The sequence below is a fragment of the Heptranchias perlo genome, chromosome 18 (assembly GCF_035084215.1).
Source record: "Heptranchias perlo isolate sHepPer1 chromosome 18, sHepPer1.hap1, whole genome shotgun sequence".
In the NCBI taxonomy this organism is placed as follows: domain Eukaryota; kingdom Metazoa; phylum Chordata; class Chondrichthyes; order Hexanchiformes; family Hexanchidae; genus Heptranchias; species Heptranchias perlo.
Window position 1 is genome coordinate 54,640,742 of NC_090342.1, and position 26,719 is coordinate 54,667,460.

At 49.8% G+C, this 26,719-nt stretch overlaps 1 protein-coding gene across 1 annotated transcript in view; it reads left to right on the plus strand.

Annotated features, from left to right (window-relative positions):
* dgki (diacylglycerol kinase, iota) overlaps positions 1-26,719 on the plus strand; it is a 338,338-nt gene that overhangs the window by 89,951 nt on the left and 221,668 nt on the right. Inside the window, exons 18-22 of the mRNA XM_068000112.1 lie at positions 5,315-5,426; positions 6,964-7,163; positions 15,844-15,944; positions 17,395-17,474; positions 18,281-18,325. Of these exons, the coding sequence (XP_067856213.1) occupies positions 5,315-5,426; positions 6,964-7,163; positions 15,844-15,944; positions 17,395-17,474; positions 18,281-18,325 (538 nt within the window). The remainder of the gene's footprint in view (positions 1-5,314; positions 5,427-6,963; positions 7,164-15,843; positions 15,945-17,394; positions 17,475-18,280; positions 18,326-26,719) is intronic.

Genomic DNA, 26,719 nt, shown 5'->3' on the forward strand with positions numbered 1-26,719 from the left:
ACGGGGACTCACTATAATTATCATAAGCAAGTTAACAGTAATGAAGAAAATAGTGGCACTAAAGAGTGACAAATCCTCAGGATCAGACGGTTTCCGTCCCAGGGTTTTAAAGGAAGTAGGTGAGAACATTGCAGATGCCCTAACTATAATCTTCCCAAGTTCTCTCGATTCAGGAATCATTCCTTTAGATTTGAAAATTGAACATGTCACTCCGCTATTTAAGAAAGGTGAAAGAGGGAAACCAGGGAATTATAGACCAGTTAGCCTAACATCTGTTGTCGGGAAAGTACTAGAGTCTATAATTAAGGATAGAGTGACTGAACACCTTGAAAATTTTCAGCTGATCAGAGAGAGCCAGCATGGATTTGTAAAGGGTAGGTCATGCCCGACGAACCTGATTGAATTTTTTGACGAGGTGACTAAAGTAGTGGACAGGGGAATGTCGATGGATGTTGTTTATATGGACTTCCAGAAGGCATTTGATAAAGTTCCTCATAGGAGACTGTTAACTAAAGTTGAAGCTCATGGAATTGAGGGCAAATTATTGACCTGGTTAGAAAATTGGCTGAGTGGCAGGAGACAGAGAGTAGGGATAATGGGCAGGTACTCAAATTGGCAGAATGTGACTAATGGTGTCTCACAGGGATTTGTGTTGGGGTCTCAACTATTTACTTTTTTTATTAACGACTTAGATGACTGGATAGAGAGCCACATATCCAAGTTTGCCGATGGCACAAAGATAGGCAGCATTGTAAGCAGTGTAGATGGGAGCATAAAATTAGAGAGAGATATTAATAGATTAAGTGAATGGGCAAAACTGTGGCAAATGGATTTCAGTGTAGGCAAGTGTGAGGTCATCCACTTTGGACCTAAAAATAATAGATCAGAGTGCTTTTTAAATGGTGAAAAGCTCGAAACAGTGGAGGTCCAAAGTGATGTAGGGGTCCATGTACATAGATCATTAAAATGTCATGGATACAGAAAATAATCAAAAGGAAATGAAATACTGCTCTTTATATCCAGAGGACTAGAATCCAAGGGGTTAGAAGTTATGCTACAGCTATACAAAACCCTTGTTAGACCACACCTGGAGTCTGTGTTCAGTTCTGGGCGTCGCACCTTAGGAAGGATATATTGGCCCTGGAGGGAGTGCAGCGTAGATTTACTAAAATGATACCTGGACTCCAAGGGTTAAATTACGAGGAGAGGTTACACAAACTAGGGTTGCATTCCCTGGAATTTAGAAGATTAAGGGGTGATTTGGGTCAAAGTTTTCAAGATATTAAAGGGAACTGATAGGATAGATAGAGAGAAACTATTTCAGCTGGTTGGGAAGTCTAGGACTAGGGAAGATAGCCTAAAAATTAGAGCCAGGACATTCAGGAGTGAAGTTAGGAAACATTTCTACATGCAAAGGGTGGTAGAAGTTTGGAACTCTCTTCCACAAATGGCAGTTGATGCTAGCTCGATTGTTAATTTTAAATCTGAGATTGATAGATTTTTGTTAACCAAAGATATATTTTTTTTTTATTCGTTCACGGGATGTGGGCGTCGCTGGCAAGGCCGGCATTTATTGCCCATCCCTAGCAAGATTTTTACAACTGAGTGGCTTGCTAGGCCATTTCAGAGGGCAATTAAGAATCAACCACATTGCTGTGGGTCTGGAGTCACATATAGGCCAGACCAGGTAAGGACAGCAGGTTTCCTTCCCTAAAGGACATTAGTGAACCAGATGGGTTTTTACGACAATCCGGTAGTTTCATGGCTATCATTACTGATACTAGTATTTTAATTCCAGATTTATTTTTTTTAATTTATTGAATTTAAATTCGCCAGCCGCCATGGCGGGATTTGAACTCGTGATTCTGGATTTTAGTCCAGGCCTCTGGATTACTAGCCCAGTAACATAACCACTACGCTACCGTACCCTTATTACAGTATGGGGCTATGGTGGGTATATGGAGTTAGGTCACAGATCAGCCATGATCTCATTGAATGGCGGAACAGGCTCAAGGGGCTGAATGGCCTACGCTTGTTCCTAAGTTCTTTATTTATTTTTATAATGTCAACCAGAACTAGTTCCTACTGCACCAGTGTGACTTTTCTAACTTCCCATGTCAGTTACCCTTATGGCGTCTCCAGGTTAGATTGCCAGTCTAATCCAAACAATGAGCACTTTTGTGCTGTGAATCTGGGTTTATCAATTCTAACCCTGAATCTATTTCCTGCTCAGCATACTTTTTCATAGTCAAGCTCACTTAAACTGATACAAGAATAAAACTTTAAAAGAATAAAATCTCCAGGCACAAATCCCTTTTCTATCTTTTCCAATGATATCTGTCCCTGTTAAGTAAATAAAATGTTTAAATGAATTGCAGTAGTCTGGATTTATTCATTTGTACTGCCTCACTAAAGCCAATGTGTTAAGCCCATTTTATAAGCCTTTTTGTCTAGGTGTGAAAATTGCCCGGTGACCAATTCAGAAAATGCTGGAAACACTCAGAAGTTACAGATTCATCAGTTTTTAAGCGAGTGTAGAGCTTGGGACAAAGGGCAGATCTGTGATAGGGTGGAGGCCAGGAATGATTAAATGATAAAATGGTGCAAGGCAAAAGGGGGTGATAATGGGATAAATCATGAAACAAAACATGCATCATCATCCCTGTTCTCATTTAATCACTCCTGCTCTCTACCCTATCACAGACCTTTTTTTGTTCTTTCCCCCCTCCTGATCCCCCTTTCCCTGGCTCTGTATTTGCTTAAAAACTGTTAAATCTCAAACTTCTTCCAGTTCTAATGAAAGGTCATCAACCTGAAATGTTATCTCTGTTTCTCTCTCCACAGATGCTGCCTGACTTGCAGTGTATTTCCAGCATTTTCGGTTTTTATTTCAGGTTTCCAGCATCCGCAGTATTTTGCTTTTGTTTTAGTAACTAATTCAGTGATGTTTCAGAATCTTTTTCACCTCATCAGGTTCTAGGGCTCAAACACTTTTGATATTCAATGTGACAGGCGCTTCTTCAGATGCTAATACTCAATCCTTGTGATGCTCATAACTTGCCCATGTTTTGGTGTGCGGTATTGCTAAATGCGATTAATCTGTTTTTAAATGTCCTTTTCTTAAGATTTGTTGCGCTGCACTGTAATGTATGTATTCTAACGAAGCAAATGACATAACTATACTTTCACTGTGTGACCGTGTTTACAGTATTTTAATTACAATCCAGTTTACATTCCATTGTTAGCTTCTTGTCAAACTTGATACAACAGTTAAAACAGATAAAGGAATAAAGAAAGAAAGAACTTGCATTTATATAGCGCCTTTCATGACCTCAGAACGTCCTAAAGCACTTCATAGCCAATGAAGTACTTTTTGAAGTATAGTCACTGTTGTAATGTAGGAAATGCGGCAGCCAATTTGCACACAGCAAGATCCCACAAACAGCAATGTGATAAATGACCAGATAATCTGTTTTAGTGATGTTGATTGAGGGATAAATATTGGCCAGAACACCGGGGAGAACTCCCCTGCTCTTCTTCAAAATAGTGCCATGAGATCATTTACATCCACTTGAGATGACAGACAGGGCCTCCATTTAACGTCTCATCCGAAAGACAGCACCTCCAAAAGTGCAGCACTCCCTCAGTACTGCACTGGATCATCAGCCTGGATTATGTGCTCAAGGCTCTGCAGTGGGACTTGAACCCACAACCTTCTGACTCAGAGGTGAGAGTCACAGCAAATTACTTGGCAAAATCATTATTCATTTAACCGTTTTGCACTGTATGCCATCTTTTGGTTCCTTGCTCCTTTTCTCATTGATTGACATTTCTGATCTGGGTGCTGGACATTGTCTAACCAATGCAGAGCAGCAATCAGCAAAGCCAATAGAATATTGAACGACATTGCCAAACAGTGGAATATACGTCAGGTGTAGTAATGGTCGAACTGTACAGAGCTCTGGCCAGACCGCTCCTTGAGTACTGGGTGCAATTCTGCTCACCGAGACACAAGAGAGAGATTCAAGTGTTGGAGGCAGTGCAGGGACAAGCCACGAAGAACTGGTCCCAAGTGTCATGGGTCTGAGTTACGGGGAAAGACTGAGGAAACACGGGGGAATAAATTCAACATTTCAGTGTCCGTTTTACGATGACAAATTTAGCAGAGCGACGGCCCGCACCGGATCTGCGAGTGCGTTCAGGCTGCTGCTAAATTTATATAGAATTACATAGAATTTTACAGTGCAGAAAACGGCCATTCCATGAACATATGCCGGTGTTTATGCTTCACACGAGCCTCCTCCCACCCTACATCATCTAACCCTATCAGCATAACCTCCTATTCCTTTCTCCCTCATGTGTTTATCTAGCTTCCCCTTAAATGCATCTATGCTGTTCGCCTCAACTACTCTTTGTGGTAGTGAGTTCCACATTCTCACCAACCCCTCCCGAAATCCTCCTTGGATTTATTGGTGACTATCTTATATTTATGGCCCCTAGTTTTGGTCTCCCCCACAAGTGGAAACATCTTCTCTACGTCTAAATTTGTCGGGGGCTTTTTGTAGGCGGCCCTGCCTGAAATGAGCGCAGGCCTCGTTTCAATATTGAACTGAGGGTCCCACGCTCATTTTCTGGAAATTCTGTAAGACCAGTAGGAGCTGGCACTGCGGAAGCTCTGCTTAGATTTTCAGGCTCTATAGTGGCCGAACCATTGACCCTAAAGGGAAAGCTAGAGGTTGCTGAAGAAACCAGCAGGTAAGTTCTTTTTTCAGTTACTTTAATGTGGTGGCAGGAGGAGCAGGGGAACCATCAGTGGAAATGAGAGCACTCCACTAGAGGGACTCAGAGGCCCTTCCCACCCAAAGATAAATTTGGCCAGGATTAATCAGCTTTGTTTTGGTAACTTTCAGGGTCGTTACTAGGCTCTGAATGGAACTTTTGCTCGCTCTCAGCTGGCAAGAGTTCCAATGGGCCTAGTAGAGGTATCTATTCCTGAATTCCTGGGCAAGTCCAGGAGCTCTTGTATACACATCCACTTTACGGTGGAGAGAGTGGTTGACAGAAGACCAACCTGCTTCCTTACCCCGACCAGAATTTCCAGTCCTTTTTGGCAAGGGGTGGAATCCCAGTGTATCTGGGTTCCATCCCAAATTCCAGCCCACCCACCCCTCTCCTGGTGGGAGATCAGTGCCCTTCCTGACCCAGGAATTTCAGGCCCTTTGTTTTATGTGTAACAGGTACAACTTAAGCTGAATAGAAGCAATGTGTTGTCACTTTTGGAAATACATACTGAAGTGGGGCTGCTCTGTTGCAGGTATTGTGCAGGCACAATGCCTTGGGGTAACCCAGGAGATCATCGGGACTTCGAACCACAACGCCATGATGATGGATGCATTGAGGTCATTGGCTTTACCATGGCATCTCTGGTAAGTTTCAAGCAGTTGCAGTAGTGTGGGTATATAATGACAGAGCATGACAATGAGAATAGGCATTCCCAAGGGTAAGGTCCTTCAGTATCTGAATGGGCAGTGTCCTGTGGATGGCTTTAATCTACATTCTTAAGTTGAGCATCACTCAGTGTTCTTGAGGGCAGCTTGCTCAGTGTGCTGAAGTCCAGTGTTATGAGGTACTCAAATCCATATTGCTCAGTGTTTGCAATTCCATTATTGTTGAGGATTGTCAAGTGCAGCGTTGTTTGGTGGGCTTCATACTGGGGTTGCTCATTGTTCCCGAGTTTCACATCACTTGGTGTTCTCAATGCCAGTGTTACTCAGTGTTCGCAAGTCCAGTATCACTGTCCTTGAGTCTTGCAGTCACTTGATGTTCTCCAGTCCAGCATTGCTCAGTGATCTTAAGCCTAGCGTCACTCAGTGTTCTTGAAATTGGTGTCACTCATTGTTGTTGAATCTGGCTTCATTCAATGTTCATGAGTCTGGCGTGCCCTCGAGACTGGTATTCAGTGTCTGACATGGCTGGGTGTTCTCAATTCTAGTATTGTTCACTGTCCTTGACTTTGGTGTCATTCAATGTTCTCAAGTACCGGAACATAGGAATTGCTAGATGAGAAAAGACTAAGGTCCATCTCGTTCACCTTCTACCATCCTGGTGGTCACATGATACAACGATAATAGTGTTGTTGACTAATCATAACAATCAATCTCCCTCAATTAGCTTACAACAGACCTGGACTTGAGGTGAGGAAAACCCCAGAGATGGAGAGCATTGGGAACCATAGGTCCAAAATCACCTGTTCCTCCCAAGCACGCCACTTACCTGTGTTGCTTGATGAAGACACAAAACAAGAAACAGAATAATTTCATTTCACCACAATGTTTGAAAACTTTGTTGATCAGAGTCCTTGAATGAATCACTTTTCTTGAGTCTGCCATAACTTGATGTTGACGAGTCTGGAGTTACTCAGTATTCTCGAACACCATCGCTGAGTGATCTCGAGTCTGGAGATACTCAGTATTCTCAAGAACACCATCACTGAGTGATCTCGAGTCTGGAGATACTCAGTATTCTCAAACACCATCGCTGAGTGACCTCGAGCCTGGAGTTACTCAGTATTCTCAAACACCATCGCTGAGTGATCTCGAGCCTGGAGTTACTCAGTATTCTCGAGAACACCATCGTTGAGTGACCTCAAGCCTGGAGTTACTCAGTGATCTCGAGAACACCATCGCTGAGTGTCGTCGAGTCTCGAGTTACTCAGTATTCTCGAACACCATCGCTGAGTGACCTCGAGCCTGGAGTTACTCAGTATTCTCGAACGTCATCACGGAGTGATCTCGAGCCTGTCGTTACTTATTATTCCTGAGGACATCAGCACTCTCAATGCGATGTACGTTTTGGAGTTAGCCGTTGAATGTGGCCCCTTCTGTTTTGTTACCTCCGCTGTTCATAGCAGAGCACGGATCCAAACCTGGAGACAGAGATAATTCTTGTCCTTGTTTAATTTAGGCTGCCCTTCAGGTCGGGGGTCACGGGGAGCGGCTCCACCAGTGCAGAGAGGTGATACTCACCACTTACAAGACAATTCCCATGCAGGTGGATGGGGAGCCGTGCCGGCTCAGCCCATCAGTCATCCAAATCTCGCTGAGGAACCAGGCCAACATGGTGCAGAAGTGCAAGCGGAGGACGTCCATGCCATTGCTGAATGAGTGAGTGGTTTTCTTTCTGCTTCAGTTTAAAGGGTGTGTTGTTTCTGTTGTTGTTTTTGTATCTTTGCGCTCTTCCCCTGGAGAACAGTGTGACGTGTTTGGGACATAGACTCATAGAATGATACAGCACCGAAGGAGTCCATTCGGCCCATCGTGCCTGTGAAAGAGTTATCCAATTAGCCCCATTCCCCTGCCCTTTCCCCTTAGCATGAATTGATAATAATTGATGCAAGAATTTCCCGGCAGTCAAAGCAGCAGAAGGATTTGCAGGCTGATTGACGCACCTTCCATGGCCGTAACCATCTTTACCCCAGCCAATAGGGTGGTCAGTCCTGTACCACGGGAGGATTTTGTGGGCTCCCATAACCCAGGCGATAAGGGGAGGGGGGCACCCACACCCATCGAACACGAGTATCCCACTGGATGGCAACCCAGGATTCAGAGCCGGAGCTCCTGTCTCCACTCGCCGGGACCGTCTGGAGCTCCCGTCTCCACTCGCCGGGACGGTCTGGAGCTCCCGTCTCCACTCACCGGGACCGTCTGGAGCTCCCGTCTCCACTCACCGGGACCGTCTGGAGCTCCCGTCTCCACTCGCCGGGACTGTCTGGAGCTCCGGTCTCCACTCACCGGGACCGTCTGGAGCTCCCGTCTCCACTCGGCGGGACTGTCTGGAGCTCCGGTCTCCACTCACCGGGACCGTCTGGAGCTCCGGTCTCCACTCACCGGGACGGTCTGGAGCTCCGGTCTCCACTCGGCGGGACGGTCTGGAGCTCCGGTCTCCACTCACCGGGACGGTCTGGAGCTCCGGTCTCCACTCACCGGGACCGTCTGGAGCTCCGGTCTCCACTCGGCGGGACGGTCTGGAGCTCCGGTCTCCACTCGGCGGGACGGTCTGGAGCTCCGGTCTCCACTCACCGGGACTGTCTGGAGCTCCGGTCTCCACTCACCGGGACTGTCTGGGGCTCCGGTCTCCACTCACCGGGACCGTCTGGAGCTCCGGTCTCCACTCACCGGGACTGTCTGGGGCTCCGGTTGCCACTCGGCGGGACCGTCTGGAGCTCCGGTCTCCACTCGGCGGGACCGTCTGGAGCTCCGGTCTCCACTCGGCGGGACCGTCTGGAGCTCCGGTCTCCACTCACCGGGACTGTCTGGGGCTCCGGTCTCCACTCGGCGGGACGGTCTGGAGTGTGGTTCTATTCAGAGGTTGGAATGCTGCCACTAAGGCTCACTCCTCCGTCACCTTTCTGTTGATGGGCAGGTTTCCAGTTCGATTGTGAAGATCCCAGAACTTCCAAGAGCTGCAGGGTGGGGAATTTTGTAGGTTATTCCCATGGGAGACCCTGGCTTTTCCATTCATGCTATGGGGAAGGGGGTTACCAGAAATGTGGAAGAGATGACAAGATTACAAACGTGATTTGCAGATTGTTTCTCAGCTGAATTGTGAACCACTTTGATCCTCACTCTGCATGTGATGATGTTGAATGTTTCCAACCCAAAGCATTGTAAAAAAAAACACTAAAATAAAATGTGCTTGGGACATGTTGGTGCAAGAATTTCCCAGCAGCCTCGCACCTGTTTCTTGTGGTGCTCAATCTGTGTAGAAAATATTAACTCCCATGAATTATTTGAGCACTTTACCATGCATTGGGCACTGAGATACCTGAGGCTTTCTTCTGTGAAATGACAGAAGAAAAACCATTAATGCAGCAGGCCGTGTTCTTTGAGGCTGATGCTAAGGTACATCATTGGGACAGCGTAGAGAGGCTCAATGTGCATTTGGCTTTGATTTACATGATCTGGGATTGCTTGACATTAATTAGAAAGAAAGTTCCATTCCCAGCGCTGAAACCCCGGGCAATGTTCTTTTTCTAAATGGCTTTCACTCCAGAGATTCGGAAGGTGTTGCTGTTGCCAGGGGATGATGGACTGTATGTTTATCTGTCGATCTTGAGTTTCCCTTGCACTATCCATCACCTGTAGTTGGGGAAGGCAGCATTTAGCAGCCATGCAGGCTGGGATATTCCAGGTTTGATTCTTGATGGGGGTTAAGTGCTGTCAGCAGGAGCGCTATAATCAGCCTTGTCATCCATGGGGCAGGGAGAGAACAATCAACCGTAATTCCCGCTGCTGACTGTTATCCAGTGACCCCTGCTGGAAACTGTAAGTGGCAATCAGAGGGCTAACTTTAAGAATCTGCACTCCCAACATGGAGTGCAATCGGGAATTCGGGCACACGCCCCAGCGATTACCTGACCATTGAAATTTGTAAAATGATCCCCTAGGCAAGGACAGAATCTGACTCTAATGCCCCCCATGAACGAATAGTCTGCAGCCACTCGTTATCTAGGTTCACCTGTGAAGCATGGCCGCTTTTTCTGTGGTACCAGAGAGTTAAAGGGGGAAAGCTGAAGGATCTCACCTACAGGAAAGGCACAGCATGTTGAAGAATACCCTGAGCAGGGATCTGTTGGTCGTCCGCTGCACACACAATGAGCTGCGAACCGTCTAACATTTCACCTTGACCTATCATTTCTCATACTCTCTGGGGGTAATTTTAATCTAATCCGCCTGGCGGGAAACTCACGGGATGGGAACATCCACCTGTTTTACACCCAGCCCAATTTTACTCTCCGTTAAAGTCAATGGCTGGATGCAATTCCGATCTCGTCAGCTTCCCACTGGGCGGGTTAGGTTAAAATGACCCCCTTATAACAACATAAGAGCATAAGAAATAGGAGCAGGAGTAGGCCATTCGGCCCCTCAAGCCTGCTCCGCCATTCAATCAGATCATGGCTGATCTTCGACCTCAACTCCACTTTCCCGCCCGATCCCCATATCCCTTGATTCCCCTAGAGTCCAAAAATCTATCCATCTCAGCCTTGAATATATTCAGTGACTCAGCATCCACAGCCCTCTGGGGTAGAGAATTCCAAAGATTCACAACCTTTTGGCTCTGTGTGTCCATACATCTGTACACACACCCTCATTTGCAAGCATCCGTACACACATGCACACAAAAACACACAAATACACATAAACTGACCTGTACACACACACACACACACACACACACACAACACCTACCATCCCGCATGAGCTCTCAATCCACAATGATCTAGCGAGTGTTGGGTTTGTTCCCGTAACAAAGAGACACATTTGCGAGCAGCAAGAAACGTGAGGTGCTGAGACAGTTCCACCCGTTTAACGATACTGCCGAAGACCAATTTCACCCCCAGTCCCTCTCGTCTCTATGGAAGGACGTTAAGTCCCAAGAAATGGTGGGTGTCCTGACACAGTGCACCTGTAGAGATTGGCTGTGTGTGAGCAACAGCCCAACCATTCCTGAATTATTGCATGTTAGCAGCAGATTCTTGGACTGGCCTCAGCTCCTCGAGTTGATACAATGACACACTAAGGCCAGTAAGTGCCTGATTTTTACAAGGTGATGCGTGTTTCTTCCTAATCTATTTATCCCCACAATGCTGTGCCTTTCCCCAGACTTGAGTTGTCCCTGAAATCTTTGCCTATGTTTTCCCTAATCTGTGTGTTTGTCCCAGCATTGTGGTTTGTCTAACTCCTGTATCCAGCTTCAACAGAATCACCCCAATCCTGGGTCAGCTGTGCTTTGTATTAGCTCCTGGTGTCGTACATGTTCGTCATGAACTATACAAGGTGCCTGAAGAACTTGTGCGTCACATTTGTAACAAAATGTTCCGGATAAACAAGGAAGCCTGCATGTGGGAAACTCCCGGGAAGACTTTATTTGAGACTAGAAATGATAAAATCGACCCCAGCACTCCTGGACGAAGGAGGGGGAAATCAGCCAGGGTTCCCGCTCCTGATAGCCATCCAGTGACCTGGCGGGTGAGGATAAGATCAGACTCGACTGTGATACCCCCCTTCCGCAGTTAATTACCCTCGTTCACAGTCGAAGCTCACACATGCAGAATGGTCACTTGGATAAGCAACCAGAAGGAAGCAGGTGGGAATGTGCTTCAGCTTCATCAGCGCCTTTAGGACAGAAGGGAAAAGAAATTAGACGGAAAAATACATGGCCCACTGGGGGGGGGGCAATTTTAATCTAACCTGCCCGTCGGGATCAGGTACAATGCTGGTTTTATACCTCGTCCAATTTTACTCTCCATTGAAGTCAATTGAGATTAATATCGGGCAAGGTGTAAAATGTAGCATACTACCCAATCCCATCAGTTTCCTGAAGGGCAGGTTAGGTTAAAATTACCATAGTTTTAGACGCTCCTTTCTCTCAGTCTGATATCTCTTCTTGTTCTCTTACATTGTTTACTGATGCACCCAGATGTACTTGAATGACTTTCCCCTGCTTTCTTCCCTGTCTAAATGTGGTGTGTTTCTCTCTCTTCCCTGATCCATGTTATGCTTGGCACTTGCTCGTGTGGTGTGCTGGTTTGCACAGTGTCCATAAGGTGCAGCACGCTGATCTCAGACGTGTCTCTGCTCCCCCCGATAGCTTCACACTGTAAGTAATAATCCTCTTTCTGCACTCACGCCTTTCATCCTCGGGTCGTGTTCTTGGTTCTGTTTCTTCCTGACTTTAGTGTCATTACTCCGTATACTACACACCAATACCACAATTCACCAGCAATACAGTGAGTGAGGGAATAAGAACATAAGAAATCGGAGCAGTAGTCCATATGGCTCCTCGAGCCTGCTCCGCCATTCAATAAGATCATGGCTGATCTTCTACGTCAACTCCACTTTCCTGCTCCATCCCCATATCCCTTGATTCCCTTAGTTTCCAATAATCTATCGATCTCAGTCTTGAATATATTCAATGACTGACCATCCACATCCCTCTGGGGTAGAGAATTCCAAAGATTCACAACCCTTTGAATGAAGAAATTTTTCCTCATCTCGGTCCTAAATGGCCGACCCCTTATCCTGAGACTATGATCCCCAGTTCTAGACTCCCCAGCCAGGGGAAACAGCCTCTCAGCACCTGCCCTGTCAAGCCCTCTAAGAATTTTACATGTTTCAATGAGATCACCTCTCATTCTTCTAAACTCCAGAGAGTATAGGCCCATTCTATTCAATCTCTCCTCATAGGACAACCCTCTCACCCCAGGAATTAATCTAGTGAACCTTCATTGCTCCCCTTCCAAGGCAAGTATATATCCTACCTTAGGTAAGGAGACCAAAGCTGTACACAGTACTCCAGGTGTGGCCCCACCAGAGCCCTATATAATTGCAGCAAGACTTTCTTACTCTTAAGCAAAAGAGACAGAGATAGGCAGAACTGTATTACTAATGTGTGCACAAATACAACTAGAACTGTGTCACTAATATGTGCACATATACAGCTAGGACTGTGTCACTAATGATTTTTATATACCCAGGACTGTAGCAGTAATGTGTATGTATTTAGACCCAGGACTGTATCAGTGATATGTCCATGTATACAGCACTGTATCAGTGATATGTCCATGTATACAGCACTGTATCAGTGATATGTCCATGTATACAGCACTGTATCAGTGATATGTCCATGTATACAGCACTGTATCAGTGATATGTCCATGTATACAGGACTGTATCAGTGATATGTCCATGTATACAGCACTGTATCAGTGATATGTCCATGTATACAGCACTGTATCAGTGATATGTCCATGTATACAGGACTGTATCAGTGATATGTCCATGTATACAGCACTGTATCAGTGATATGTCCATGTATACAGCACTGTATCAGTGATATGTCCATGTATACAGCACTGTATCAGTGATATGTCCATGTATACAGGACTGTATCAGTGATATGTCCATGTATACAGGACTGTATCAGTGATATGTCCATGTATACAGCACTGTATCAGTGATATGTCCATGTATACAGCACTGTATCAGTGATATGTCCATGTATACAGGACTGTATCAGTGATATGTCCATGTATACAGCACTGTATCAGTGATATGTCCATGTATACAGCACTGTATCAGTGATATGTCCATGTATACAGCACTGTATCAGTGATATGTCCATGTATACAGCACTGTATCAGTGATATGTCCATGTATACAGCACTGTATCAGTGATATGTCCGTGTATACAGCACTGTATCAGTGATATGTCCATGTATACAGGACTGTATCAGTGATATGTCAATGTATACAGCACTGTATCAGTGATATGTCCATGTATACAGGACTGTATCAGTGATATGTCCATGTATACAGCACTGTATCAGTGATATGTCCGTGTATACAGCACTGTATCAGTGATATGTCCATGTATACAGGACTGTATCAGTGATATGTCCGTGTATACAGCACTGTATCAGTGATATGTCCATGTATACAGCACTGTATCAGTGATATGTCCATGTATACAGCACTGTATCAGTGATATGTCCATGTATACAGCACTGTATCAGTGATATGTCCATGTATACAGCACTGTATCAGTGATATGTCCATGTATATAACTGATCAGTAATAGCAGGGTTAGAGGTTGTGTGAATGGTGCACAAGGTTGCAACATTGATTTTAAGCCAGTATTTCATGTCCAGCAACAGACTTTACCTCCTATTCCATTGCTTTTCACTTCAGGCATTAATTGCCGATGTGGAACCTTGTTAAAATCTTTCAAAATCTAACCATATATTTGCTGCATTGCTCCTGTTCTCTGTGTTAGTAATATCTTCAAAAAAAAATCCAGCCAGTTTTGGATCAATTAATTAATTTGCATTTATATAGCGCCTAACTGAAGCATCCCAAAGCACTTCATGTAGAATGAATTACATTGCTCAGTTACTGATGTTATATGGGTAACATAAATGTGACCTCCATTCCCTGAATCTATACTGACTGCTCTTTTATATTAATTAAACTTAAAAATTACACTTTTGCAAGTGTTCAGCCCATTTCCTCTGAGAATTATTTCAAAGATTTAAAGGCCGATAGGTCTAGCTAAGTCTCTTGACCCATATGTAATCAAGCAAAACTCCAGAATTTTTATCCATCCTCCCATCTACCTTATTCAGGCCGGGCTTGCTGCCCTCTGCAGTCGACCTTCCTCACTCCACACTGGCTATGAGAAGGCAAAAGATCTCTCACATTCCTTCAGCTGTGATACGCTGCTCTGTTCTTGCATCTCAGAGATGTCTGCAGTGGGCAGCAGGTCAAGGCTGAGATGTGGAGAACATCGTCATGACCGGTGGAGTATCTATGACCAGAACAGTGTTGTCCAATACATTAGCCACATGTGGTTAATTGACAATCCAGATGTGGCTATTCGCATTTTTGATTAGTAAGTAGAAAATGAGCATTGGACACTGTCACTGGGCGTGTGATCTCAACACGCATTTTTGCATGGCGTATGCACGTGAACTTTAACCTTTTTTGTGCGTTTGTTGGTGAAATGTTGAGATGTAAAGCAGAGTATGAGTGTGTTTCCTGATCGCTGCACTTGCTTTACTTCCTTGGTTACTGCTCATTGGTTATCTGGTGAAATGGTGTGTGAGGACCCCGGCACCACGGAAACACCGGCAACACTGGACAGAGAGGGGAGTGGTCATTATGGTCAGTTCAACCAATCAGAATAACCACTCCAGGCCAGCGGAGGAAAGCCCAACCAATAACGAGAGGCTCCAAAGGGCAACAGTCAGGCAGCATCCAATCGTGGTCTGGGTTGGGGAGGGGTCAGGTCTGGGTGGAGAGGGGGTGGATCTGGGCAGAGAGCGGGGGGGGGCGGCGGGTATGGGTGGAAAGCTGGGGGGTGGATATGGGCGGGGGACGGGTCTGGGCGGAGAGTCGGGGGGACAGGCTGGGCAGAGAGCAGGGAGGACCGCCTGGGCAGAGCAGGGGACGGGACTGGCTGGAGTGCGGGGGACAGTCTGGGTGGAGAGAGAGGCGGGTCTGGGCGGAGAGTGGAGCCGCGTCTGGGCAGAGAGGGAGGCGGGTCTGGGCGGAGAGCGGGGGCGGATCTGGGCGGGGGGGACGGTCTAGGCGGAGAGGGAGGCGGGTCTGGGTGGAGATTGGGGGGCGGATCTGGGCGGAGAGCAGGTAGCGGGTCTGGGCAGAGAGCAGGGAGAACGGTCTGGGTAGAGAGCGGGGGGGGCAGGTCTGAGGGAGAGCGGGGGGACAGTCTAGGCGGAGAGGGAGGCGGGTCTGGGTGGAGGGTGGGTCGGGGGGTGGATCTGGGCGGAGAGCGGGTGGGGGGGGGGCCAGGGCCGGGCCTGGGTGGAGAGCTGGGGTGGGTCTGGCGAGTCTTGTTGTACGAATCAACATTCTCAGCAATCACTCTGATGAAGTCAAGTATTGCTCACAACTGCTGGACAAAAACCTAGAAGCTGCAGTAAGACGTTTGCTGTCCGATAAATTCATGCCAGAATTCTAAACTTTGAGAAGGAGAACGGTTCGCACTGAATGGGGGTAGACGGCCCTAATAAGTAAATATACAGGTGTGAAGTACATTTACCTGGGTTGTGTGTAAGGCGTTTTCTACTAAAATTAGTGCTTGTGGCTAAACTGTGTTGCCATAGCCACACCCGAGGGTAGGCAGTGATTTCCATTGGACAACAATGGTCTAGCATCCTGTGGATGTACAGCACCAGATAGGCTCCACCATGATCTCCACTCCTCCATATCCTCAGTCACGAGCTCTGGTAGCCACTTTCTTTCTTACTGACTGTGTGTTTTCTAGCCCCCACACTGTCCCTGGTCGGCTGAGGTTGCGGGTGAATAGGATCAGTCTCCAGGACTACGAAAGCATTCAGTACAACAAGGACAGGCTGCAAGAGGCATGTGAGTAGCGGTGGACGTACTGAGGGTAATTTTAACCTAACTCACCGGGTGGGAAATCCCACCGGATTGGGTGGAACGCCGGATTTACACCCCGCCCAATGTTACCCTCCAATCACTTCAATGGAGAGTAAAATCGGGCGGGGTGTGAAAGCAGCATCGCACCCAATCCCGTCGGGTGGGTTAGGTTAAAATTGCCCCCAGTGAGTCTGTGCACCTGTTGTATGAATTGAGAGCGTTGGATTGCGTCACTCTCGGTTACCCAGAGCCTCACAGAGCAGATCGCGTGAGGTGGGTGATCAGTTCTGACACAGGGCAAGTGGAACGGAATGAAGAAAGTGAGCTGGGGCTGGGAGATAAAATCGGTGGCGGGGACCAGGGCCTGGAGCCATGGGCTGGGGACGGGGCTAGGTTCAGTGGTCAACAAAAGAAATAATTTTGCAGCCTAGCATTTAGTATCGGGCCAAATTAATATTTTATCTTCAAACCAAATGAATTCTTCCCAGCCTTTACACAAGCATCAACAGTCAGTTAGATATTGTGATGGGGGATTACAGTAGGATGAGCTAGATGGGCCAAATGGCCTCTTCCATCTGTACTGATCTTTGTGAAAATTTTTTTTTACCATAAATGATGCAATATTGCATGCCATTAAAACATTGCTGACCTCCAGTGGTTCCTGAATGCTGAGATATCTCCTTTCAGCCTGTCTCCAGTCACTACTTCCTCTCAACCGCTGGCTTCCTGGATACCTTGTCCTGGTTACCAAATCAAAAACAAGGGCCTTGTTTCCACCGTGATTAACAATAATGATTGGGTGACAACTTACTGCTGTTGGCAAATCAAATCCCATAGCCTAGCGGGCTGTGAATGTTAGGCCCAGCACCAAGCCAGCCAAGGGGAGGTCATCCGCTGATTGTCTGTGTAACCTGGCACTACTCCACACAGTCTGCTTCTGCCAGAGTGCCATGTACCCTCCCATCAAAGAATGGCAAACCCTGCCCCAAAAGGCAAGTGATCCAGGGTATAGTTTATTCATTATCAGGATGTGGGCCCACCTCTAGTTGCCCTGACTAAGTGTCTTGTTCGGCCACTTCGGAGGGCAGTTAAGAGTCCCTTACGTTGGTGTGGGACTGGGGTCACATATAGGTCAGACCGGGCAAGGACGGCAGGTTTCCTTTCCTAAAAGACTTAATGAACTGGTTGAGTTTTTACGACAATCCAACAACTTCACGGTCACTTTTACTGATGCAGAATTTTTATTTCCAAAATTTCAACCTGCTATGGTGGGATTTGAACTCTCTGGATTACTACTCCAGTAACATAACCACTACACTGCCATACCTGTGTACAATTATTTTAAAAACTCTCAGATTTTGAAAAGTAAATGAGGGTTGAATAATAGTCGAAAAATATGGATCAACTCTTGACAGTTGTTACTTTTATCCTCCAGCCATTCCATTGGGAATCATTGTCATCCATGGAGACTGTGACCTAGAGACATGTCGCATGTACATCGACCGACTACAGGAGGTAAGGTACAAATCTGCAGTAACATCACAGTGGACGAGAACATTGTACATATTTCCTTCCAGCTGTGACTGGTGAGGTGTTTAAGATGATTAAAGGGTTTGATAGGGTAGATAGAGAGAAACTATTTCCTCTGGTGGGAGAGTCCAGAACAATGGGGCATAACCTTAAAATTAGAGCAAGGACATTTGGGGGTGATGTCAGGAAGCACTTCTTCACACAAAGGGTAGTGGAAATCTGGGACTCTCTCCCCTCAAAAAGCTGTTGAGGCTGGGGGTCAATTAAAAATTTCCAAACTGGGATTGATAGATTTTTGTTAGGTGAGGGCATTAAGAGTTACGGAACCAAGGCGGGTAGATGGAGTTAAGATACAGATCAGCCACAATCTAATATCAATGGCGGAGCAGGCTCAAGAGGCTGAATGGCCTCCTCCTGCTCCTATGGTGAGGAACATGACGAAAAAATTGTAGGTTGATCTCTGAAAAAGAGTCGAGCTTGTTGCACCTTAATGTTAACTCACCGTAGACCATAAACTGAACCCGGAACTGCCTTGCCTGTATGACCTAGCACACCAGGCTCAAGGGGCGGGACACAAAATTTCTAACGCAGGGTTACCGATGATTTGTTGAGAGTGGCGACTCGTTATTATTGCAGGTCGCCTTCAACCGAAATCCTTCAATCTTTATCGGAATTTTGAAATCTTAAATGAATACAGAGACTGGTCACTTCCAGGAATGTATTTGGTGAAGTCTTTGAGCAATGTTGGGATGTTGTTTTACCGGCAGTGATTTTTCTGTTATTTTCCCCAGGACCTGTACCCGTTAACACCAGATGGACATAGGGTTCACTACCAGGTAAGGCGGACTCAGAGACAGACTCATTTTGGCTGCTTGAGGAGTTACTTGTCTAAAAAACCGACAAGGGGATATAGACAGGCTGGGTGAGTGGACGGAGATTTGGCAGATGCAATACAATGTTGGAAAATGTGAGGTTATGCACTTTGGCAGGAAAAATCGGAGAGCAAGTTATTATCTCAATGGCGAGAAACTGGAAAGTACTGCAGTACAAAGGGATCTGGGGGTCCTAGTGCAAGAAAATCAAAAAGTTAGTATGCAGGTGCAGCAGGTGATCAAGAAGGCCAACGGAATGTTGGCTTTTATTGCTAGGGGGATAGAATATAAAAACAGGGAGGTATTGCTGCAGTTATATAAGGTATTAGTGAGACCGCACCTGGAATACTGCATACAGTTTTGGTGTCCATACTTAAGAAAAGACATACTTGCTCTCGAGGCAGTACAAAGAAGGTTCACTCGGTTAATCCCGGGGATGAGGGGGTGGACATATGAGGAGAGGTTGAGTAGATTGGGACTCTACTCATTGGAGTTTAGAAGAATGAGAGGCGATCTTATTGAAACATATAAGATTGTGAAGGGGCTTGATCGGGTGGATGCGGAAAGGATGTTCCCAAGGATGGGTGAAACTAGAACGAGGGGGCATAATCTTAGAATAAGGGGCTGCTCTTTCAAAACTGAGATGAGGAGAAACTTCTTCACTGAGGGTAGTAGGTCTGTGGAATTTGCTGCCACAGGAAGCTGTGGAAGCTACATCATTAAATAAATTTAAAACAGAAATAGACAGTTTCCTAGAAGTAAAGGGAATTCGGGGTTACGGGGAGCGGGCAGGAAATTGGACATGATTTTAGATTTGAGGTTAGGACCAGATCAGCCATGATCTTATTGAATGGCGGAGCAGGCTCGAGGGGCCGATTGGCCTACTCCTGCTCCTATTTCTTATGTTCTTATGTTCTTATGACTGTACTGGTGAACTTTTAATAATTTGTCTTCCTTTGCTTCCACCATGAGGGGTTGTGATGTCTTCCTCATGGCTGTGTAGAGGGTGGTAATCGAGTCTTAGGTCTGTGTCCTGGATAAACGGTCATACATGCCAACTCTCGGTGTTTTGAACAGCTGTATGTTTCTCATTGTTTGCAAACATAGCTCAGCCCAGACCGGGTCCTTCTCCTCTCAACAGTGGTCCTACCTAAGTCCTGTCGGCATTTGTAGTGCTCCCGGCCTCTGCCTTATAGTCTGCTGTGGCAGGATTCGCTTCAAGTAACAGTCGCACTTGGATAGGATCGGGACTGAGGGGAGGGCAGAGGGCAGAGGGCAGAGGGCAGAGGTGAAAGTGAAGGCAAAAAGAGAAAAGGACAAAAGCTGGGATTGGTACTTTGGGCTTGGAAAAGGGAGAAGTGCCAGTAATAACTGAGGGGGAGGAGAGTGCCCGTGTTCACTGAGGGGGAGAGGGGAAGAGTGCCAGTGTTCACTGAGGGGGAGGAGAGTGCCAGTGTTCACTGAGGGGGAGGAGAGTGCCAGTGTTCACTGAGGGGGAGGAGAGTGCCAGAGTTCACTGAGGGGGAGGAGAGTGCCAGTGTTCACTGAGGGGGAGGAGAGTGCCAGTGTTCACTGAGGGGGGGAGGGGAAGAGTGCCAGTGTTCACTGAGGAGGAGGAAGAGTGCCAGTGTTCACTGAGGGGGAGGAGAGTGCCAGAGTTCACTGAGGGGGGAGGGGAAGAGTGCCAGTGTTCACTGAGGGGGAGGAGAGTGCCAGTGTTCACTGAGGGGGAGGAGAGTGCCAGTGTTCACTGAGGGGGAGGAGAGTGCCAGAGTTCACTGAGGGGGGAGGGGAAGAGTGCCAGTGTTCACTGAGGAGGAGGAAGAGTGCCAGTGTTCACTGAGGGGGAGGAGAGTGCCAGAGTTCACTGAGAGGGGAGGGGAAGAGTGCCAGTGTTCACTGAGGGGGAGGAGAGTGCCAGAGTTCACTGAGGGGGGAGGGGAAGAGTGCCAGTGTTCACTGAGGGGGAGGAGAGTGCCAGAGTTCACTGAGGGGGGAGGGGAAGAGTGCCAGTGTTCACTGAGGGGGAGGAAGAGTTCACTGAGGGGGGAGGGGAAAAGTGCCAGAGTTCACTGAGGGGGAGGAGAGTGCCAGAGTTCACTGAGGGGGAGGAGAGTGCCAGTGTTCACTGAGGGGGAGGAGAGTGCCAGTGTTCACTGAGGGGGGAGGGGAAGAGTGCCAGTGTTCACTGAGGAGGAGGAGAGTGCCAGTGTTCACTGAGGAGGAGGAGAGTGCCAGTGTTCACTGAGGGGGAGGAGAGTGCCAGAGTTCACTGAGGGGGAGGAGAGTGCCAGAGTTCACTGAGGGGGAGGAGAGTGCCAGTGTTCACTGAGGGGGAGTGGAAGAGTGCCAGTGTTCACTGAGGTGGGGAGGGGAAGAGTGCCAGAGTCACTGAGGAGGAGGAGAGTGCCAGAGTTCACTGAGGGGGAGAAGAGTGCCAGAGTTCACTGAGGGGGAGAAGAGTGCCAGAGTTCACTGAGGAGGAGGAGAGTGCCAGTGTTCACTGAGGGGGAGTGGAAGAGTGCCAGTGTTCACTGAGGGGGAGTGGAAGAGTGCCAGTGTTCACTGAGGTGGAGAGGGGAAGAGTGCCAGTGTTCACTGAGGGGGAGGAGAGTGCCAGAGTTCACTGAGGGGGAGGAGAGTGCCAGTGTTCACTGAGGGGGGAGGATGAGAGTGCCAGTGTTCACTGAAGTGAGAGGGGGTGAAAGAGTGCCAGAGTTCACTGAGGGGGGAGGGGAAGAGTGCCAGTGTTCACTGAGGGGGAGGGGAAGAGTGCCAGTGTTCACTGAGGGGGTAGGGGAGTGCCAGTGTTAACTGAGGGGGAGGAGAGTGCCAGTGTTCACTGAGGGGGAGGGGAAGAGTGCCAGAGTTCACTGAGGGGGAGTGGAAGAGTGCCAGTGTTCTCTGAGGGGGAGGGGAGAGTGCCAGTGTTCACTGAGGGGGAGGGAAGAGAGCCAGTGTTCACTGAGGGGGAGGAAGAGTGCCAGTGTTCACTGAGGGGGTGGAGAGTGCCAGTGTTCACTGAGGGGGGAGGGGAAGAGTGCCAGTGTTCACTGAGGGGGAGTGGAAAAGTGCCAGTGTTCACTGAGGGGGAGGAGAGTGCCAGTGTTCACTGAAGGGGAGGATGAGAGTGCCAGTGTTCACTGAAGTGAGAGGGGGTGGAAGAGTGCCAGTGTTCACTGAGGGGGAGGAGAGTGCCAGTGTTCACTGAGGGGGGAGGGAGGAGTGCCAGTGTTCACTGAGGAGAAGGAGGAGAGTGCCAGTGTTCATTGAGGGGGAGGGGAAGAGTGCCAGTGTTCACTGAGGGGGAGGGGAAGAGTGCCGGTGTTCACTGAGGGGGAGGGGAAGAGTGCCAGTGTTCACTGAGGGGGAGGAGAGTGCCAGTGTTCACTGAGGGGGAGGAGGAGAGTGCCAGTGTTCACTGAGGGCAAGGAGAGTGCCAGTGTTCACTGAGGGGGATGGAAGAGTGCCAGAGTTCACTGAGGGGGAGGAAGAGTGCCAGAGTTCACTGAGGGGGAGGAGAGTGCCTGTGTTCACTGAGGGGGAGGAGAGTGCCAGAGTTCACTGAGGGGGGAGGGGAAGAGTGCCAGTGTTCACTGAGGGGGAGGGGAAGAGTGCCAGTGTTCACTGAGGGGGAGGAGAGTGCCAGAGTTCACTGAGGGGGAGGAGAGTGCCAGTGTTCACTGAAGAGGAGGAGGCGAGTGCCAGTGTCCATTGAGGGGGAGGGGAATAGTGCCAGTGTTCACTGAGGGGGAGGGGAAGAGTGCCAGTGTTCACTGAGGGGGAGGGGAAGAGTGCTAGTGTTCACTGAGGGGGAGGAGAGTGCCAGTGTTCACTGAGGGGGAGGAGGAGTGTGCCAGTGTTCACTGAGGTGGAGGAGAGTGCCAATGTTCACTGAGGGGGAGGAGAGTGCCAGAGTTCACTGAGGGGGAGGAGAGTGCCAGTGTTCACTGAGGGGGAGTGGAAGAGTGCCAGTGTTCACTGAGGGGGGAGGGGAAGAGTGCCAGTGTTCACTGAGGGGGAGGAGAGTGCCAGTGTTCACTGAGGTGGAGGAGAGTGCCAATGTTCACTGAGGGGGAGGAGAGTGCCAGTGTTCACTGAGGGGGAGGAGAGTGCCAGTGTTCACTGAGGGGGAGTGGAAGAGTGCCAGTGTTCACTGAGGGGCCGGGGGAAGAGTGCCAGTGTTCACTGAGGGGGAGGAGAGTGCCAGTGTTCACTGAGGGGTAGGGAAGAGTGCCAGTGTTCACTGAGGGGGAGGAGAGTGCCCGTGTTCACTGTGGGGGGAGGGGAAGAGTGCCAGTGTTCACTGAGGGGGAGGGGAAGAGTGCCAGTGTTCACTGAGGGGGAGGAGAGTGCTAGTGTTCACTGAGGGGGAGGAGAGTGTCAGAGTTCACTGAGGGGGAGGAGAGTGCCAGTGTTCACTGAGGAGGGGGAGGAGAGTGCCAGTGTTCATTGAGGGGGAGGGGAAGAGTGCCAGTGTTCACTGAGGGGGAGTGGAAGAGTGCCAGTGTTCACTGAGGGGGGAGGGGAAGAGTGCCAGTGTTCACTGAGGGGGAGGAGAGTGCTAGTGTTCACTGAGGGGGAGGAGAGTGTCAGAGTTCACTGAGGGGGAGGAGAGTGCCAGTGTTCACTGAGGAGGGGGAGGAGAGTGCCAGTGTTCATTGAGGGGGAGGGGAAGAGTGCCCGTGTTCACTGAGGGGGAGTGGAAGAGTGCCAGTGTTCACTGAGGGGGAGGGGAAGAGTGCCAGTGTTCACTGAGGGGGAGGAGAGTGCCAGTGTTCACTGAGGGGGAGGGAAGAGTGCCAGTGTTTACTGAGGGGGAGGAGAGTACCAGAGTTCACTGAGGGGGAGGGAAGAGTGCCAGTGTTCACTGAGGGGGAGGGAAGAGTGCCAGTGTTCACTGAGGTGGAGGAGAGTGCCAGTGTTCACTGAGGGGGAGGAGGAGAGTGCCAGTGTTCACTGAAGTGAGAGGGGGTGTGGAAGAGTGCCAGTGTTCACTGAGGGGGGAGGGGAAGAGTGCCAGTGTTCACTGAGGGGGGGAAGAGTGCCAGTGTTCACTGAGGAGGAGGGAAGAGTGCCAGTGTTCACTGAGGGGGGAGGGGAAGAGTGCCAGTGTTCACTGAGGGGGGGAAGAGTGCCAGTGTTCACTGAGGGGGAGGGAAGAGTGCCAGTGTTCACTGAGGGGGAGGAGAGTGCCAGAGTTCACTGAGGGGGAGGAGAGTGCCAGTGTTCACTGAGGGGGAGGAGGAGAGTGCCCGTGTTCACTGAGGGGGAGGGGAAGAGTGCCAGTGTTCACTGAGGGGGAGGGGAAGAGTGCCAGTGTTCACTGAGGGGGAGGAGAGTGCCAGTGTTCACTGAGGAGGGGGAGGAGAGTGCCAGTGTTCACTGAGGGGGAGGAGGAGAGTGCCAGTGTTCACTGAGGGGGAGGAGGAGAGTGCCAGTGTTCATTGAAGTGAGAGGGGGGTGACAGAGTGCCAGTGTTCACTGAGGGGGAGGAGAGTGCCAGAGTTCACTGAGGGGGAGGATAGTGCCAGTGTTCACTGATGAGGGGGAGGAGAGTGCCAGTGTTCACTGAGGGGGAGGGGAAGAGTGCCAGTGTTCACTGAGGGGGAGGGGAAGAGTGCCAGTGTTCACTGAGGGGGGGAGAGTGCCAGTGTTCACTGATGAGGGGGAGGAGAGTGCCAGTGTTCACTGAGGGGGAGGGGAAGAGTGCCAGTGTTCACTGAGGGGGAGGGGAAGAGTGCCAGTTTTCACTGAGGGGGAGGAGAGTGCCAGTGTTCACTGAGGGGGGGAGAGTGCCAGTTTTCACTGAGGGGGAGGAGAGTGCCAGAGTTCACTGAGGGGGGAGGGGAAGAGTGCCAGTGTTCACTGAGGGGGAGGAGAGTGCCAGTGTTCACTGAGGGGGAGGAGAGTGCCAGTGTTCACTGAGGGGGAGTGGAAGAGTGCCAGTGTTCACTGAGGGGGAGGAGAGCGCCAGTGTTCACTGAGGGGGAGGAGAGCGCCAGAGTTCACTGAGGGGGAGGAGAGTGCCAGTGTTCACTGATGAGGGGGAGGAGAGTGCCAGTGTTCACTGAGGGGGGAGGGGAAGAGTGCCAGTGTTCACTGAGGGGGAGGGGAAGAGTGCCAGTGTTCACTGAGGGGGGAGGGGAAGAGTGCCAGTGTTCACTGAGGGGGAGGGAAGAGTGCCAGTGTTCACTGAGGGGGAGGAGAGTGCCAGAGTTCACTGAGGGGGAGGAGAGTGCCAGAGTTCATGAGGAGGAGGAGGAGGAGGAGAGTGCCAGTGTTCACTGAGGAGGAGGAGGAGAGTGCCAGTGTTCACTGAGGAGGAGGAGGAGAGTGCCAGCGTTCACTGAGGGGGAGGAGGAGAGTGCCAGTGTTCACTGAGGGGGAGGAGGAGAGTGCCAGAGTTCACTGAGGGGGAGGAGAGTGCCAGTGTTCACTGAGGAGGAGGAGGAGAGTGCCAGAGTTCACTGAGGGGGAGGAGAGTGCCAGTGTTCACTGATGAGGGGGAGGAGAGTGCCAGTGTTCACTGAGGGGGGAGGGGAAGAGTGCCAGTGTTCACTGAGGGGGAGGGGAAGAGTGCCAGTGTTCACTGAGGGGGTAGGGGAGTGCCAGTGTTAACTGAGGGGGAGGAGAGTGCCAGTGTTCACTGAGGGGGAGGGGAAGAGTGCCAGAGTTCACTGAGGGGGAGTGGAAGAGTGCCAGTGTTCACTGTGGGGGGGAGGGGAAGAGTGCCAGTGTTCTCTGAGGGGGAGGGGAGAGTGCCAGTGTTCACTGAGGGGGAGGAAGAGTGCCAGTGTTCACTGAGGGGGTGGAGAGTGCCAGTGTTCACTGAGGGGGGAGGGGAAGAGTGCCAGTGTTCACTGAGGGGGAGTGGAAAAGTGCCAGTGTCCACTGAGGGGGAGGAGAGTGCCAGTGTTCACTGAAGGGGAGGATGAGAGTGCCAGTGTTCACTGAAGTGAGAGAGGGTGGAAGAGTGCCAGTATTCACTGAGGGGGAGGAGAGTGCCAGTGTTCACTGAGGGGGGAGGGGAGGAGTGCCAGTGTTCACTGAGGAGAAGGAGGAGAGTGCCAGTGTTCATTGAGGGGGAGGGGAAGAGTGCCAGTGTTCACTGAGGGGGAGGGGAAGAGTGCCGGTGTTCACTGAGGGGGAGGGGAAGAGTGCCAGTGTTCACTGAGGGGGAGGAGAGTGCCAGTGTTCACTGAGGGGGAGGAGGAGAGTGCCAGTGTTCACTGAGGGCAAGGAGAGTGCCAGTGTTCACTGAGGGGGGTGGAAGAGTGCCAGAGTTCACTGAGGGGGAGGAAGAGTGCCAGAGTTCACTGAGGGCAAGGAGAGTGCCAGTGTTCACTGAGGGGGGTGGAAGAGTGCCAGAGTTCATTGAGGGGGAGGAAGAGTGCCAGTGTTCACTGAGGGGGAGGAGAGTGCCTGTGTTCACTGAGGGGGAGGAGAGTGCCAGAGTTCACTGAGGGGGAGGGGAAGAGTGCCAGTGTTCACTGAGGGGGAGGGGAAGAGTGCCAGTGTTCACTGAGGGGGAGGAGAGTGCCAGAGTTCACTGAGGGGGAGGAGAGTGCCAGTGTTCACTGAGGAGGAGGAGGCGAGTGCCAGTGTTCACTGAGGAGGAGGAGGCGAGTGCCAGTGTCCATTGAGGGGGAGGGGAATAGTGTCAGTGTTCACTGAGGGGGAGGGGAAGAGTGCCAGTGTTCACTGAGGGGGAGGGGAAGAGTGCTAGTGTTCACTGAGGGGGAGGAGAGTGCCAGTGTTCACTGAGGGGGAGGAGGAGTGTGCCAGTGTTCACTGAGGTGGAGGAGAGTGCCAATGTTCACTGAGGGGGAGGAGAGTGCCAGAGTTCACTGAGGGGGAGGAGAGTGCCAGTGTTCACTGAGGGGGAGTGGAAGAGTGCCAGTGTTCACTGAGGGGGGAGGGGAAGAGTGCCAGTGTTCACTGAGGGGGAGGAGAGTGCCAGTGTTCACTGAGGTGGAGGAGAGTGCCAATGTTCACTGAGGGGGAGGAGAGTGCCAGTGTTCACTGAGGGGGAGGAGAGTGCCAGTGTTCACTGAGGGGGAGTGGAAGAGTGCCAGTGTTCACTGAGGGGGCAGGGGAAGAGTGCCAGTGTTCACTGAGGGGGAGGAGAGTGCCAGTGTTCACTGAGGGGTAGGGAAGAGTGCCAGTGTTCACTGAGGGGGAGGAGAGTGCCCGTGTTCACTGTGGGGGGAGGGGAAGAGTGCCAGTGTTCACTGAGGGGGAGGGGAAGAGTGCCAGTGTTCACTGAGGGGGAGGAGAGTGCTAGTGTTCACTGAGGGGGAGGAGAGTGTCAGAGTTCACTGAGGGGGAGGAGAGTGCCAGTGTTCACTGAGGAGG